The sequence below is a fragment of the Brachionichthys hirsutus genome, unplaced genomic scaffold (genome assembly GCF_040956055.1).
Source record: "Brachionichthys hirsutus isolate HB-005 unplaced genomic scaffold, CSIRO-AGI_Bhir_v1 contig_445, whole genome shotgun sequence".
Taxonomy (NCBI): domain Eukaryota; kingdom Metazoa; phylum Chordata; class Actinopteri; order Lophiiformes; family Brachionichthyidae; genus Brachionichthys; species Brachionichthys hirsutus.
Window position 1 is genome coordinate 193,258 of NW_027180348.1, and position 15,150 is coordinate 208,407.

At 48.6% G+C, this 15,150-nt stretch overlaps 1 protein-coding gene and 1 long non-coding RNA gene across 2 annotated transcripts; one reads left to right on the forward strand and one right to left on the reverse strand.

Moving 5' to 3' along the window:
* Window positions 1-3,330: 3,330 nt before the first annotated feature.
* On the reverse strand, window positions 3,331-5,237 carry LOC137913860 (uncharacterized). The gene is made up of 3 exons (XR_011106392.1): window positions 5,177-5,237; window positions 3,502-3,590; window positions 3,331-3,356 (listed from the first exon to the last, which is right to left on the reverse strand). It is a non-coding gene; the product is annotated as an uncharacterized lncRNA (long non-coding RNA).
* A 4,067-nt stretch (window positions 5,238-9,304) lies between these two features.
* Window positions 9,305-13,596, forward strand: LOC137913853 (BLOC-2 complex member HPS3-like). Its single transcript, XM_068757483.1, has 14 exons — window positions 9,305-9,501; window positions 9,945-10,026; window positions 10,114-10,271; window positions 10,392-10,453; window positions 10,762-10,865; window positions 10,945-11,150; window positions 11,220-11,397; window positions 11,471-11,686; window positions 11,899-12,120; window positions 12,243-12,425; window positions 12,498-12,602; window positions 12,702-12,908; window positions 12,988-13,075; window positions 13,159-13,596. Exons 1-14 carry the CDS (start codon window positions 9,305-9,307, stop codon window positions 13,284-13,286), a joined length of 2,136 nt encoding a protein of 711 aa, XP_068613584.1. The 3' UTR covers window positions 13,287-13,596.
* Window positions 13,597-15,150: the final 1,554 nt, after the last annotated feature.

Consider the following 15,150-nt stretch of genomic DNA (forward strand, 5'->3'; position numbering starts at 1 on the left):
TATTTGCCCAACACTAAAACGAAGCCGAGATTCGTTCTGTCACTGACGTCATATCCGGGTCGATGTCTTTCAGTGGGATAAATGCTAGTCCGCTAAAATGCTAGTCACAAGAACGGTTCTTTGTTCTCAGTGGGATGACGCAATGTGTGTTTGTAACGCAAAGAAATGCCATTAATAATGAAGCAAAGCTGAGATGTGAGGAAGTCGACAGACTATAATCAGAACTTTTGAGTTATGAACTGTTTGTCAAACGAAACAACAAGTAATTCCGAGGTGGCACTTTGGACTTAACCCTTTAATCTGATAATAAACATTTTCTTTATTATTTTACAATTATTATACATGTACATAAATGTTTTAAGGCTGTAAAACCCCTCACCACACACTTTATACACGTTTAACAGTCAGGCACTAATCTAAATAGATTGTTTCAGTATTATAGAATGAAACCAAAGATCAAAACCTGACTTACAGAACCCAAACAACTCCATCACGCAAGCAAACACAAGTCAGTGCTGCAGGCAGAGGTCTGTACCCAGACCTGCACCGATTCCCAGCTGTTCAATGCGAGCGATCTGAAGGTTCGAACGCAACCTAGAGCGTCTGCTGGTTGATCTGACCCCTTTCTACAACAGATAACGCCCGGACTTTAAAATCTCCCAGCATGCAAGTGCAACAAACCATCATAAAACAACCTCCTCCAGTATATATGGGAATGTATTGCACAACACCTCATGCAGATGCTACTTCCTTACAGTAACTTAGAGCAGCTCAAGATTGGGAAGTCTCCAGTTGCATTGAAGTCATTCTGGCAGAATAAATAACAACATAAAGCATAAGGCCGGTCAAATATTCAGACATTACGCAATAAAGCAGACTGAAGAGTTGCTCTATTATTAACACATTCATATATATATATATATATGATTGATTGCGGGTACAAGTGGCTGAAATGAGCTTCCTCCGTGGGGGGGCTGGGCTCTCCCTTAGAGATCGTGTGAGAAGCTCCATCATCCGGGAGCAGCTCGGAGTAGAGCCGCTGCTCCTCCGCGTTGAGAGGAGCCAGATGAGGTGGCTCTGGCATCTATTCAGGATGCTTTTATTGTCATTATGAAATTACATTAAAATTACATTATTTACCATTCATAGTTTCATCTAAACACATCGCCTTTACTGGAAAAGGCAAACACATTCACTGTGCTGGGTGACCACGCCCGTTCCATTTTGCTTGTCTGCCAGCCACTCGTATATGTATAGAGCTGTGTGTGAGGATCCAGCGTCCAAGACAATGCCATACTACAGTGAGTGAAAGACAGAAAGAAACGGGAAACAAGAAGGTAAAAATAGGTTAAAAAAAGTTGGTGAAAAAAAAACACACCAGCTACTCTCATGTCCTCCCTCACTACGTCCATGTCTCTTCTCCTGGGTCGTCCTCTAGCCCTGTCCTTTGCATCGTCCTCCCCAACACCAGCCACTCTCATGTCCTCCCTCACTACGTCCATGTCTCTTCTCCTGGGTCGTCCTCTAGCCCTGTCCTTTGCATCGTCCTCCCCAACACCAGCCACTCTCATGTCCTCCCTCACTACGTCCATGTCTCTTCTCCTGGGTCGTCCTCTAGCCCTGTCCTTTGCATCGTTCTCCCCAACACCAGCCACTCTCATGTCCTCCCTCACTACGTCCATGTCTCTTCTCCTGGGTCGTCCTCTAGTCCTGTTCCCTGGCAGTTCCATCCTCAGCATCTTTCTACCGATATGGTCCCCGTCTCTCCTCTGGACATGTCCAAACCATCAAAGTCTGGACTCTCTGACCTCGTCTCCAAAACGTCTAACCTTCACTGTCCCTCTTTTTGTCTCATCTCTAATCCAACCTGGTCACTCCCAAGGAGAACCTCACTGCTCACAAATACTCGCTTCTGTACTTAGTCTAGCCTCAACCACCTTTTTCCCGTAACTTCATCGTATGACTCATCGGCTTTATCCCCCTATAGTTCCCTCAACTCTGTATGTCTCCCTTCTTCGTGACAATCGGCCCCAGAACACTTCTCCTCCATAGCTTTTGCGCACTACTAATTCCACAGTGTGTTGATAAAGGCCAGCAAAAACCAGAACCTTCTTGTTCGGGGTTAGATACAGTCATTACCTCCAGGTTGGGAGGTTCTGTTTTCCTCGTATCCGTTTGCGGCTTGATTTTTGTTTTTCATTCAAACATAGTGGAGGGATGGATCACAGGCCAAGGAAGACCCTGTTAACTGTTTCTGAAGGGGTGAGACTCAGGTCATATAAGCTCAACAGACATTTGAAGGTTTGTTCTATTAAATATATAGTTTATATTTCGCCTAAGTTTAAAAAAGAAAATCAAGAGCCCAAGGTGACGTCTTCAAGGTGCTTATTTTCCTCAGCCTGAAACCAAAAAGCATTGATTTACAATCCATCCATCCATTTCCTTCCTCCTTTCCACCTTTCCGCCGGAGCCTATCGCAGCTCGCTGTGGGCGAGAGGCAGGATGCACCCCGAACGTGTCGCCAGCGCATCGTGGGATTTGCAAACCAGCAAATTCTCAAATGTGAGAAGCCAAAAACCAGTAAATTGAATTTGCTTGACTTAAAAGAAAAGTCTATATTTATTTAAACATTTTTAAGTTTGCATGTGGGTCGCACAAATATGAAATATGCAGCATCCCATCTGATTTCTGGAATATTTGGACTGGATTTAAATCCACCTCAGACAACATCAAACGTAATGTTTGGCCTCCAATTCAGAGGTTTATTCTGTATCTGGCTTCTCAAATCTCATTTCAATCTTTCACTTTGTCTTTTCCATTCCAGTAGTCCGAGTTGACCCTGCAGTTTATTCTGCTGAGTCAGCAGAAGGAGCGCCGCTGCTAGAAAGCAGCTTCATCGAGCACTGCTTCTCTTTTCACATGACTAAACCTTTTTTAATCTGCGCAGCCTCAAATCTCTTTTTGAATAACGCAAGAATGAAATGCAGCCACTGTTGAGCCCAACGATAAAATGCAAGAAAACAAGTATTAAAGTCTCAAACTGACCTAAAGATCATGAAGTAAAATGATAAGTTGTTCTGATGGTGGGCGTCTGGAGGATTTATGACCTCACAGACGAGTGTGATCAAACGCAGCAGGCTCCCGCCTCTGAATAACTCACTGATCATGGTGGTGCCTCCGGCCAACGCCGCTTTGGTGCCCTGGTAGAAGTCGTCAGCTGACGCCATGCCTCGATCGGGCATCTGGAAACGTGTATGCACGTCAATGGGATCAACCCGATGCCCGGGATCAACATGCGACCCTGGGCATCGATGGTTTTTACTCCGCCGGGCACGATCAGGTTTTCCCCAATTTGTCTGAGAAGATCATCAGAAAGAAACCAAAATAAAAAATTAGGTTATTGCATCATGAAGACAAAAATGTCTGCTCTGACTGTAAAGCACGGTGAAATCTGTGACTTTATTCGAGTGTCTTCAACAAGTCAAACCCCCAAGAACTCACTTGATGACCCCATCCTCCATGTAGATGTCAGCGCTGAAGGACTGGTCATCATTCACGATCTTCCCTCCTTTGATCAGGAGACGATCGCTCTGCGAAGCCAAAAAGACGATTACGAGCCTCCGTGCATTTCACAGCAGTTAGAAGAATTCAAACGCTGCCAGTAAAGCACACGCTCATAAGGGTGAAGCAGATTTAGGAGCATTTGATGGAAGACGTTTTAGGAAATGTCACAGAAATTGATGGATGCATGCTCTAAAGCAAAAAATGTGTACATTAAACACGTTGAAAGTCCACTGCACCCTCCGTTTGGCCTTTTAAGGAGGCATTGTGATAAGGAGAACATGGCTGTGCAGCATCTTCTGGCTGATACTGGCTTTCTTCACCTCCTCACATATGCATGCAGACACCTATAAAGTCATGACACACACTCTTAAAACACACTCATAATCCAAGGCGGGGAGCGAGACGCAGGCGCTATCCTGTCACGTTTGGATAAGCACCAGGTTTTTGTGAGGATCTGTGAATAATGACGCTGTTTATAAAATAAGAGAGAGAATAAGAGAAAGGGAAAGCTGGAGGAGGAGGAAAGGGGAGAAGTGGAATAAAAGCTGTGGATGGGAGGAGTCTGTGTGTGTACAGTCTGGCTGCAGAAACACAGGCTGGAGAGTTGATGACTAACGGCGACTGAGCTGCAGTCCGTCTCAGACGTTCTGTCCGTCCTGTTTTACTGCATTCTCTCCCATTGTTGCCCATTTAGAGTGATAAACACCACAATAATATCACAGGAAGTAACGAGCCAAAGAAAGGAAATGAGCATAAAATACCCAGGATGCCACAGCGGCAAAAGCCCTGAACTGAACCAATGATGGGAAGTCAAGCAACAAAAGTCCATCAGCAGCAAAAGACACTTCTGTACTCGGCTGTTGGTGGGGGGGGGGGGGGACATTCCAAGAAGGAGTTGAAATTCAACTTGTAACCATGGAGATGGGGAGGAAAAACAACAACAGACAAATTCCTGAAGGGAAGAAAACATTACTCAGGCCCCACTCGAGATGCATTCTCATGGAAGCGTTCATTACGTCAGAGAAGCCAACGCCTGCAGCCGAGCCGATTATTCTTTCATGCACTGTTCACGAATAGAAAGTCCATCCATTTAGGCCCGGCTCAACCACTGGAGTTGAATTACGAGTCTAATCTGTTTCTCAACCCAATTAAGAAAGTATAATTATTTATTTCTGTACAGTATGTCCCGATTGTTCCATATCATATATTTATGGGAAGAAAATTGTGCTTATATATTCGGGACCAAGCCAATAAAACTTGTTCATGAAAGGAGAGTTTTTCCTTGACGTTTGTCTCCATCAGGGGTCCCCAAACTTTTTCCTGTGAGGGCCAAATAACTTTTCCCTTCTCTGATTGGGGGCCGGGGTCAGTTTGTAACGGAAAAAGTGTGATGATCGCAGAGGTGCGTAACATAAAACTTTATCGTTTTCCAGCCACACATAACCAAATAACCCTCAATGGGTTCTTCACAGAAAAAAGTCAAGAAATAAATAATAACACTATGAAATAAACAATAACCAAATAAGCCTCCATGGAACATTAACTTTCTGTCGTGCTGTGCACAATCTTAACAGAAAAACTTCAGCTTGGTTGTCAGAGCAGAATATCTTACTTATATTACTCATATGAGCAGCCACTCAAAGCTCTTGTGTTCATTCCTTATAATCCATTTGTAGGTTCCAGTAGGCTTGTAGCCACTGTTTGCAGCTCTCTCTCTCATTCCTGTGAAAACCACAAAGCAAGCAGGCTGAGAAACCAGACTAAGTGATACAGCACAATACATTTCACTACCAGTGTGGTTGTGGAGATGGATTTTACTATGTTCATATTTGTTCATACTCAGAATGACTCATTCAAGTCAGAAAAGTGAGCTTACCTTTGTATGTTTATCAGTGTGAGCTGTGGGCCTGCATCTGGCTGGTGAGAAGCTGAATGTCAGGTTCCATTCTGGTCACAGCCAGTCTCAGACACTGATGCAGATGTTCATCAGTCAATCTTGATCTCATCGGATTTTTCAGCAGTTTCATGCGTGAAAAGGTTTGCTCGCAGACATATGTGCTGCCAAAAAGTGTGGACATCTTCATAGCGTGTTTCTTTACGTTAGGGTACGTGTCATTTGGGAGGACAGCATAGAAGACAATGAGACTGTTGGGATTAAATGCGTCTTTGAGAACATCACAGTTCTGTAACTCGGCTAACTCAAACTGATAAGAAGGCTGGGCTTCATCAATATCGGCATCAAAGGGTTTCTGGAAAAGACGGATTTCTTTTGCATTAACATGAAGTTCACGGAATCGCACACCAAACTCCTCCTTCAGCATTTCCAGTGCTCGCACACACCTTTCAGCTGGGAACGGGACGGCTGGGTTATCTGCAGAGAAGCTCTGTGTGACAGGGAGATGGATGAAGTTGTGCTTTTTCACTTGTTCCAAAAGCCGCACCAGTTTCACCTCGAATGCTTTTATGTGGGAATACATGTTGCAAATGAGTTTCCCCTGGCCTTGTAGCTGCAGGTTAAGGCTGTTCAGCATTTCTGTCATGTCTGTTAAAAATGTGAGGTGCCATTTCCACTCTGGGTCGATCAGCTCTGGGACCGTTTTGTCTTTTGAATGAAGAAATGCATTAATTTCGGGTAGCAGCTCGTAAAAACGCCTCAAGGTCACAGTCAATAATACAGTAATCTCGAGCAAAGAAGAGATTACCTATTTGGGCCGTGTTCCCCCAAGGGTGGAACTGTGACTCCTGCCCTCAAAACATGCACCTCTTTGGCCTCATTCAAAACGGCCCTAAAAATACACCTTTCAGGGGGGCAGGAACAGGAACAGAAACAGAATCAGAATCAGAACCAGGTGTTTATTGCCATTGTCAGTGAAGGTTCACAGACTAGGAATGTTTCTCGGTGAAGTCGTGCTACATGTAACAGTAATGACGAATACACAAAAAACATAGAAGTACAGACACATCACAAAACAGCAGCAGCAAGAGTGGATACACAGATATATTATTATATTATATTAGCAGCAGTAAAACTAGCGTAATCGCGCAGTGCAAAGAGAACAGTGCAAGTTATCAGTTACGAAATGTTCAAGAGTCCGGGACAGAATTATTTTATTATTCTTTTTAATTTGTTATTTTGCGTCTGTGGTGTAATTTATTTTTATTTTATTTGTATTGTTAAATGTCGATGATTTATGTACAAAGGACTTTCAACAGAACCAAGACCGCAAGGGTGTTTGACTGTACGTGGACTCTAACATGCTATCTAATAAATATATTCATCATCACCATCACTGATTGATTATTAAATATAGATCAGCGCTGATCATTCATTGACGTTTCAGATATCATGAAACCAGGTGCAGCGGGTAGCACAGTCTCCTCACATCAACAAGGTTCGGGGTTCGATTCCTATCACTGCAGAGTTTGTATGTTCTGTGGGTGTGAGCGAACGTACTGGCGACGCGTCCGGGGTGTGCCCCACCCCTCGTCAGCTGGGATAGGATCCAGAAACACGAGTGACCCTGGCGGCTGCAGACGAGACAAGGCCGACTCGTCTTACAAGAAAAAGGGTAGGACAAAGATGGCTGATACTTCCCAGCAGCCTTTGCAACATTAGAATTGATACAGACATTTTGATCAGCATGTTAAATGAATTTATTATTATAACATTCATTCATATTTAACCGTGAAGACGTAGATTTCTTTGGTATGATGCTAAATTAAGTCAGGGGTACGGCGATATCGCTTAATGTGACGGCATCACGTCACTGATGAAATTGCTGCCATACTGCGTTACTGTGCCTTTGATGTAGCTTGTCATACAACTGTCTTTGATGTACTTATTGAACTTTGATGTCTATGTCTTTGAAGTCATTGAGTGGGAACCTATTTATACAAGCAATCCTCTCAGTATATTTCTCAACACTCAAGTATGTACAACAAAGAGATGCAAGCACCCGTACGGCCCTCCAAGGACACGGGTCGGGTCCTCCCAGGAAAAACGACAAGTCTGCTTCTCCCAGCAAAAGTTACGAGTCTGGATCTCCCAGCAAGAGCGAGGAGTCTGGTCCTCCCAGAAAAAACTTCATCCCTTCTCGGTGAGGTTTTCCAAGAATTTCTTGGGAAACTGTCCAACAAAGAGTGGGACGCCCTGCAGTCAGGGACCGCTGATAAGAAGACTGAAGCACGTCTTCTGGATATGGGTGCCGATATAATTAAAGTAGTGGCTGACTCAGTGACTCAGAAAATCACTTCCCCCCTGACATCAAAAACGTTAGGGAACAGCCTTCTTGTTGATTTAGAGAAAGTCCAAGAAGCGCTGGATGAAGTCCTTCCACCGGTCCTTGCCTCGACAATGGGCGTTCCAGAGGTGGTTGAGATATTGGCCCCATACGAGATATCACGTCTGGTGTCTAGAGAGGTGATAAAGACCTTAAGCAGGAGCCCCAAAGAAGCTACAATCACAAGTGGGCAGATCTCCATAATGCGGCACTTCAGAAAGCTACTGCAGAGATTTGCTCAAAAGAGTTGCAAATTTCTTTGCTGGTTAAAAGAGGAAGAGTCGGCAGCGAAGGACCTCGTCTCTCCGGAAGGATCCGAGACCGAGGACTCCATGATGGGAGATCTGATCCCTTCAGAATCAACCATAAACAACGCCGTCGATAAGGACAACATCGTCTGTGAACCCACAGAAGGCGAAAAGGAAATTCTTCCAGCGCTACCAGAGGCCCCTGCCATCATGGAAGGGGTGCCTTTGGTAGCTGTGGAAGAGGGAGACCTCCCCACTGCAAGGGTGTGTGGTCAAGAAGACAGGAGTGATGTCCAAACTGCATCGTCGCCGGAAGGCTTGGAGAAGCAGTGTCGCTGGATCATCACGGTGCTTCTCGCAAGGATCTTCCAGGACAAGAAGATTCCTGTAACGGACATGATGGAGATCAAGGAGATGATGACGAGTGTGCTCGTCTCCAGTATCCAGGAGTCGTCCATCACTCTGGAGATGGACACGAAGCAGGTCGACAAGCTCGCCAGACGTGTCCTTAAGAAGTTATGCAAACTGATGGGCAACCAATGGACAGTTTGCATAAACATGATGGGAAAGAGGACGGGAATTTATAAGATCGTCATCGACACCCTGATCAGATGTCTGGAGAAAACAAGGAGACCAAACCCATTTGTTCGGGTCATTCGGTCTGTTTGTGGCCTCTTTCGCAGGTCCAAGAGCTCCGAAGAGCCATCCAAGTCCTGATGAGACGTTCGTGGCGTGAACGCCCGCTTCCCCAGCTTGCAGGTCGTAGGTGTTGCAGCGCCTATGACAGCTGGCTATGGGTGAGAGGCGGGGTGCACCCTGATCAAGTCGCCAGGGCACCGATACCGGACTGACTACAGATGAGTCCTTGTTTTTGACTCTCCTCTGACCTGCCATTCTCTCTCTCTCTCCCAACCCAGCCGGTCAGACAGATGGCCGTCCCCATGAGCCTAGGTTCTGTCCAAGGTTTCTGCCTGTTAAAGGGCAGTTTTTCCTTGGCTCCGTCGCCAAAGTGCTTGCTCTTGTGGGTCAAGTTGGGTTCTGTCGTTTCCACGTGATCGCGTCACGAATTCACGAAACACAAATGAATTGAATAAAACATTTAAAGGTTGCTATTATCGTCTCGTCTACTGTATTGTTCTGTATCTGTAATAACTACTTGCAGTTCTCTGGTGGTTCTGCTGGATCCTAATGGGCTGTCAAAGTCTCGGCTCGATGATGAAACCATTAGAGGCAGGACACCAGTCGGCACCCCCGGACGGCCCGGCCTGCGTCTTCTGCTTCTTCTCCCTGCCCTCCTCCGGTTATCTGTACAGCCTGAAGGGTTGTGTCGAGCGCCTGTCGGTCTATCAGTACCCAGAGCGGGTGCTGGCGGCGGCGTTGACCGACCAGCTTCTGCACGTCATCACCAGGTAGGCGCGCGTTCTGTCCTCCGTCCAGCAGGGGGAGCGACGCGGCGTAGCCCGCAGCCTTCTGTTTTAATCACGCCGCTTTTACGCGGGCTTTCTGGTAAAGAGTCACGCTTTGTGCAACGCCTCTGAACGCCGCCGGCGTGCGTGTGTGTGTGTGTGTGTGTGTGTGCGTGCGTGTGTGTGCGTGTGTGTGCGTGTGTGTGTGCGTGCGTGTGTGTGTGTGTGTGTGTGTGTGTGTGTGCGTGTGTGTGTGTGTGTGTGTGTGTGTGTGTGCGTGTGTGTGCGTGTGTGTGTGTGTGCGTGTGTGCGTGTGTGTGCGTGTGTGTGTGCGTGCGTGTGTGTGTGTGTGTGTGTGCGTGTGTGTGTGTGTGTGTGTGTGTGTGTGTGTGCGTGTGTGTGTGTGTGTGTGTGTGTGTGCGTGTGTGTGTGAGTGTGTGTGGCAGGAGTGCGTTGCAGTGCTTCACGGTGCGCTGCGCCGCCGTAGCAGCCAGGATGGACGACCCGTACATCGACACCACCGTGAAGGTACGAGCCTCGCCGCGCGGCGCCGTCTTCCTTTCGCCCACTTGCTCGCCGCTTCCCCCTTTAACCGACGCCGTGTTCTGGCTGAAGGCCTGCCCCCCCTGCAGCCTGGAGGCGTGTGCGCTCAGGATGCAGCTGTTCATCGGCCTGCGCTCGGTGTGTGTCGACGGCCGCCGCGTCGTCCTGCTGTCCACCGCCAACATGGAGGCACCGGAGGAAAGTGGGCGCACGCCACAGCGCAGGAGCCTGTAAGCAACATCACAGGAGGGGGCGGGGCTACACACATTTACACACCTGCTCACTGTGTGTGTGTGTGTCGTTATTTTAGTGAGTTCAGAGAGCACAATGTGCTGACTGGCATTTTCCAGGCGGTGGGAATCGATCCCACAACCACACCGGCTCTGGGGAGCCTTCTATCACGCCCCCTCCTGTAAGACGAACCCTAAGCCCCCCCCCCCCCCCCCTCCAATTGTCTGTTGCCTCTTCAAGGCCAAGCTGCAACACCAGGACACTAAACAAAATAAAAACACACAGAAAGGTTTTCTGGCTTGTGATTGGCTCTCCCTGCCTTCACTGCGTGGATGTACAGCTTGGTCTGAAAGGGAAACTCGCCCGACAGTAACCTGCCTGATCCCTCGGTGTGTGTGTGCGTGTGTGTGTGTGCGTGTGCGTGTGTAATAATCTAACTTTGTGTGCATTTTAAATGATGTATCTGCTCCTCCCTTCTTCTGATCGCAGCGATCGCGGCGAGCCCCCCCCCCAGAGGAAGCAGCGCAGCGGGACACGGATGGAACCTCTACGTGATCGACACCGTCCCGCCCCTCACGCTTTACAGAGAGCTGGTAACGCTCTGCACGCTCTTTAGCGTCTTCGTTTATGACTCTTATTATTTTCTCGTGGCTGTCTTCGGGGGGGCCTCAGGTTGAATACAGCCGGCGGTACGTGGCGACGACCCCCCAGGCCCAAAGCCTCCGACACCTCCTCAGTGAAGCGCACCTCCTCCTCCGCGCCGCCGCGCTCCAGCAGCAGAACCGGGAGGGCGGAGCGGCCGAGGGGACGGCCGGCGGCCGGGAGCTGGACGACGCCTTCAGACAGAACTGTGCTCAGCTGGGAGACAGTTTCAGCAGGTCAGAGGTCACATCAGGATCCCAATCCTCTTTGATGTGAAGCGACTGAAAGGCTGATTCTGCTCTCAGGGCGTGTCAGAAGGACTGCCACCTCGCTCTGCCGTATTACAGGATGTCCGGCCTGTCCGTCGAGGAGGTCGTCTCCAGGAACCGCCCACTTCCCAGCAGCCCTCGCTCCCACGGCCCCGGCTTCCTGTTCTACCTGAAGCACCACCTGCTGGAGGAAACGGCGCCGAGGCTGAGTCAGGTGACGCACCAACCGCGTGGACAGAAGCAATCTGAAGCCAGAGACCAATCAGAGAGAACGATCTCGTTTCCAGGAAGCAGCCGACGAGGTCGTAGCGATCTTCAGCCAATCGGAGCCCTCGCAGCTGGTGGGTGTGTGTGTCGGCCCCGCCATGGCGAACATGAGTCCTGCCCGGACGCTGCAGGCCTTACAGCGTGCGGAGGCTACAGCTGGCGTGTCCGTGGCAACCATGATGCTGCTCCTGGACGAGCTGCCGCAGTTCACACAGCTGATGGAAAGACACGCGGAGGTTAGATTAGCGTGTGTGTGTGTGTGAGCGTGTGTGTGTGTGTGTGTGTGTGAGCATGTGTGCGTGTGTGTGTGAGCGTGTGTGAGCGTGCTTTTTATAGAAACGTATGAAACTGCGTGTGTGTGTGCGCGCGTGCGTGTGTGTGTGCGTGTTTGTGTGTGTGTGAGCGTGTGTGTGCGTGTGTGTGTGTGTGTGTGTGTGTGTGTGCGTGTGTGTGTGTGTGTGTTCAGATGCTGCTGGTGTACGGCTTCATGGAGGAGCCGAGGCTGTTGCTGCACGGCGGCGGCGGCGGCGGAGGCCAACACGGACACGCCCGTCCCACGGCGCTGGCTCGCCAGCTGGTTAACTCCCAACCCGGGCTGCTGGTGGCCGCCATGGTGGCGTTACACGCCAGCGGCGGCGTCCAGCTGCAACAAGCCGATCACGTGTTCAAGGTGTGCGATTCACAAACCCGCTGGCGGTCCCACGGCCAGCGGGCGCCGGGTCTGAGAGCGTTCCCGTCATGTGTGTGCGTGTGTGTGCATGTGTGTGTGTGTGTGTGCGTGCGTGCGTGTAGGCGCTGGGCTGCGAGCGCTGCCTCCAGGTGGATTTCTGGGAGGCGATACTCATGGCCTCCTCACAGGAAGATGTCGTTCAGGAACTTCTGTTCAGGGTGGCGTCCGTCTACATCGACCGGCTGACGGACGCGCGCCCGGACCCTCCGCGGGGGCGCGGCCCGCTGAAGAGCGCCGACGATCTGGTAGCTGAACGGTTTGATTTAGCGCCCTCGCCCCCTCTGTCGGCCATGTTGAGACGTTTGTGTGCGTTTCAGATCAACTCGTGCTGCCATTACGGCGCTCTTTACCCGTGGCTGACTGTTCTCAATCCCGCTCGCACGTCCAACGCCCAACACCAGGAGGCGCCACACAAACTCCAGGTCTGTACAAACATGGAGGAAGGGCGATACAAAGACGTGCTAAAGAAGCTCTGGAAATGAGCGGGGACGTTTTCGTGACGTCTCTGTCCGCGTCTCCAGTCCCTGCTGTGTGGACCGTCCCTGTCTGTGGGCGCCGTCTCGCCCCTGCTGGACGGCCTGCCGGAGGAGACCTCCTGGGGGTTCAGCCTGCACCTGCTCCGCGCCACCAGAAGGGGGCAGTACGACAGCTGCATTGAAAAGCTGCTGGACCGATGTCCTCAGGCCATCGTCGCCTACGGCAACCATCATTTCCAAGACGAAGACAAGGTCAGCGGCGGCGTCCCGCCCCCGCGCCGTGGACCTTCTCACGCTGCATCGCCCCCCCCCCCTTGTCTCACCTGTGCAGGTGTTGTGGTGGACGAAGCTGCTCCCTGAGCTCTGCAACAGGACGAGAGCGGCAGCGGATAACGGCATCCTATTGGCTGCTCTCAAAGGTAGACGTGACCCTCTGTGTTTAAACCCCGCCCCCCGATTTTAAACGCTCGTGGATTTTTTATTTCCACCCTCGTCCCGATAGAGACGGTGGTTGTGGTTGCCATGGAGATGAGCCCAGCCGAGTTCCTTGAGCTGATCCCGGATGACGGCGCCGCCTCGTACTTCCTGCCTCACCTGTTGACATGTTGCCAGAGACACCTGCTGACCTGAAGCAGAGGAACCGCTGCCCCGGATCAATCGATCGGCTCACCGATCGGCTCCGAAGGACCTGAACGGACGTCGCTGAGATTGTTGAAAAGTGTCCAATAAGAGTTTTAAAATAAGCGAACTGTGAAAGTAGAATATCTGACAGCGGGACGGTCCGTCGCATCCGTCTTTCATCCAGTGAGCTCAGTATTGATCATATCACTCGTGGTTTCCATGACAACCCGATACTGTTGTTCTACAAAATGACCGAGATGACAAACAGTGATTTTAGATTGTGATTGGATTTTCTCTGCTCGCAGGAACTTGACGTTACCTGAACAATTCAGTTTTGGTTGTCTGTAAACAGGATTAAATTATTTCACTCTTAAATCTATTTAGTAAACTTAATATTTCATATCTCTTTATCAAGTCGATTTGCATCATGTGACTCTGACCTAGTTCCTTGCAGCGTTATAAACTTCTGGCAGCAGACTTGCTTTGCGTAATAACGCCGTAATAACGCCGCCGCAGACTGACGTTGCTTCTGCGTTCTGGATTTCACTTATTGCGGGTTATTTTTAGAACGTAACCCCCCAAAATGAGGGACTACTGTATTATGATTGCTTGTTTTGTACCGTAACTGTCCAACGCTGAATTTAGTGTTTTTACATCAGGCACCTTGGGCAGCTAAGGGGTCCTTGGGGAAATGAATGTTCCGTTATAACAACGCCCGAGTTCGTTCTGTTGGGTTTTTGAAGACGGTGGGTCGGAAACTAGCCGTTAACGATATTTTCCAAAACTGAAGAACCGGTTTATGGAATTTGGACATCTTGACCGGGATCCTCTTTACAAACCGGGATATATTTTAACGTTCAAAATTTACTGAACTGCGTGTGATGCGTCTTTAATGCCGCATCGCGTCATCACAGTTTAACCGGGCGATAGCTAGCTTAACTGGATAGCAGCTGCTCTGTTAGCATTCATATTGAATTTGACATTGAACTTAGCCGTTAGCTTCGCGCTAACGCTATTAGCGTCTTTTTTTCCAATCATTCTTTGCACATTCGATTATATAAACTATACCATTGCACTGCTAAATATCTGGTATATCTCCGATTGGTTTATTTGATCAGAACTAGGTGTTATTTGCCCAACACTAAAACGAAGCCGAGATTCGTTCTGTCACTGACGTCATATCCGGGTCGATGTCTTTCAGTGGGATAAATGCTAGTCCGCTAAAATGCTAGTCACAAGAACGGTTCTTTGTTCTCAGTGGGATGACGCAATGTGTGTTTGTAACTTTTAAATATTTCATTGGGGTCGGATTTCTCTATTATCTATTATGTTTAAAAATCTCAATTTTGTGTCATGAACACTTTAAAGAACAAATTCTACTTTTAGGCTTTGAGATTATATTTAGACAAAAGACGATTCCTTATATAATAGGTTTAAAAGACAGTGATGTCATTAGTATTTCGTATTTTCCGGTTATATTGCATGTATTTATGTATATTTCTGCTTTCCATGACATTTATTTTTGCATTGGTATTCCTGTTCTTTAAATGATATTTGTAGTTTCTAGAGGAATAAAGGGAGGCGATTCTCCATTTCTATTGATTTTAAATTAACGGTACAATCAGCTGTAGCAGAAGATAACAGGGAATCATTTGTTTCGTCTGCAGGTATTTCAGCTGAACTGGATGCCTTTTTAAAAAGCGACCAAAGGTTGCCTGTAAAGAACCGAGTGAACAAAACGGAGTGAAGATCGATCATCAGCGAAGACTGCGAGATATCACCTGGAGACCCGGAATGAAATCACCCAGAATAAGTATGTATGTTTGTCCTCGCATGCTTGCTTCATCACAGCGGCGTCCAATTCCTTCAATCT

Bases quoted from the DNA above. Each gene is read 5' to 3' on its own strand.
- LOC137913853 (XM_068757483.1), top strand. From the start codon at position 9,305: ATGATGAAACCATTAGAGGCAGGACACCAGTCGGCACCCCCGGACGGC. The intron at 10,027-10,113 runs GTACGAGCCTCG...TTCTGGCTGAAG, and splicing joins ACATCGACACCACCGTGAAG to GCCTGCCCCCCCTGCAGCCT. The intron at 11,151-11,219 runs GTCAGAGGTCAC...TTCTGCTCTCAG, and splicing joins CTGGGAGACAGTTTCAGCAG to GGCGTGTCAGAAGGACTGCC.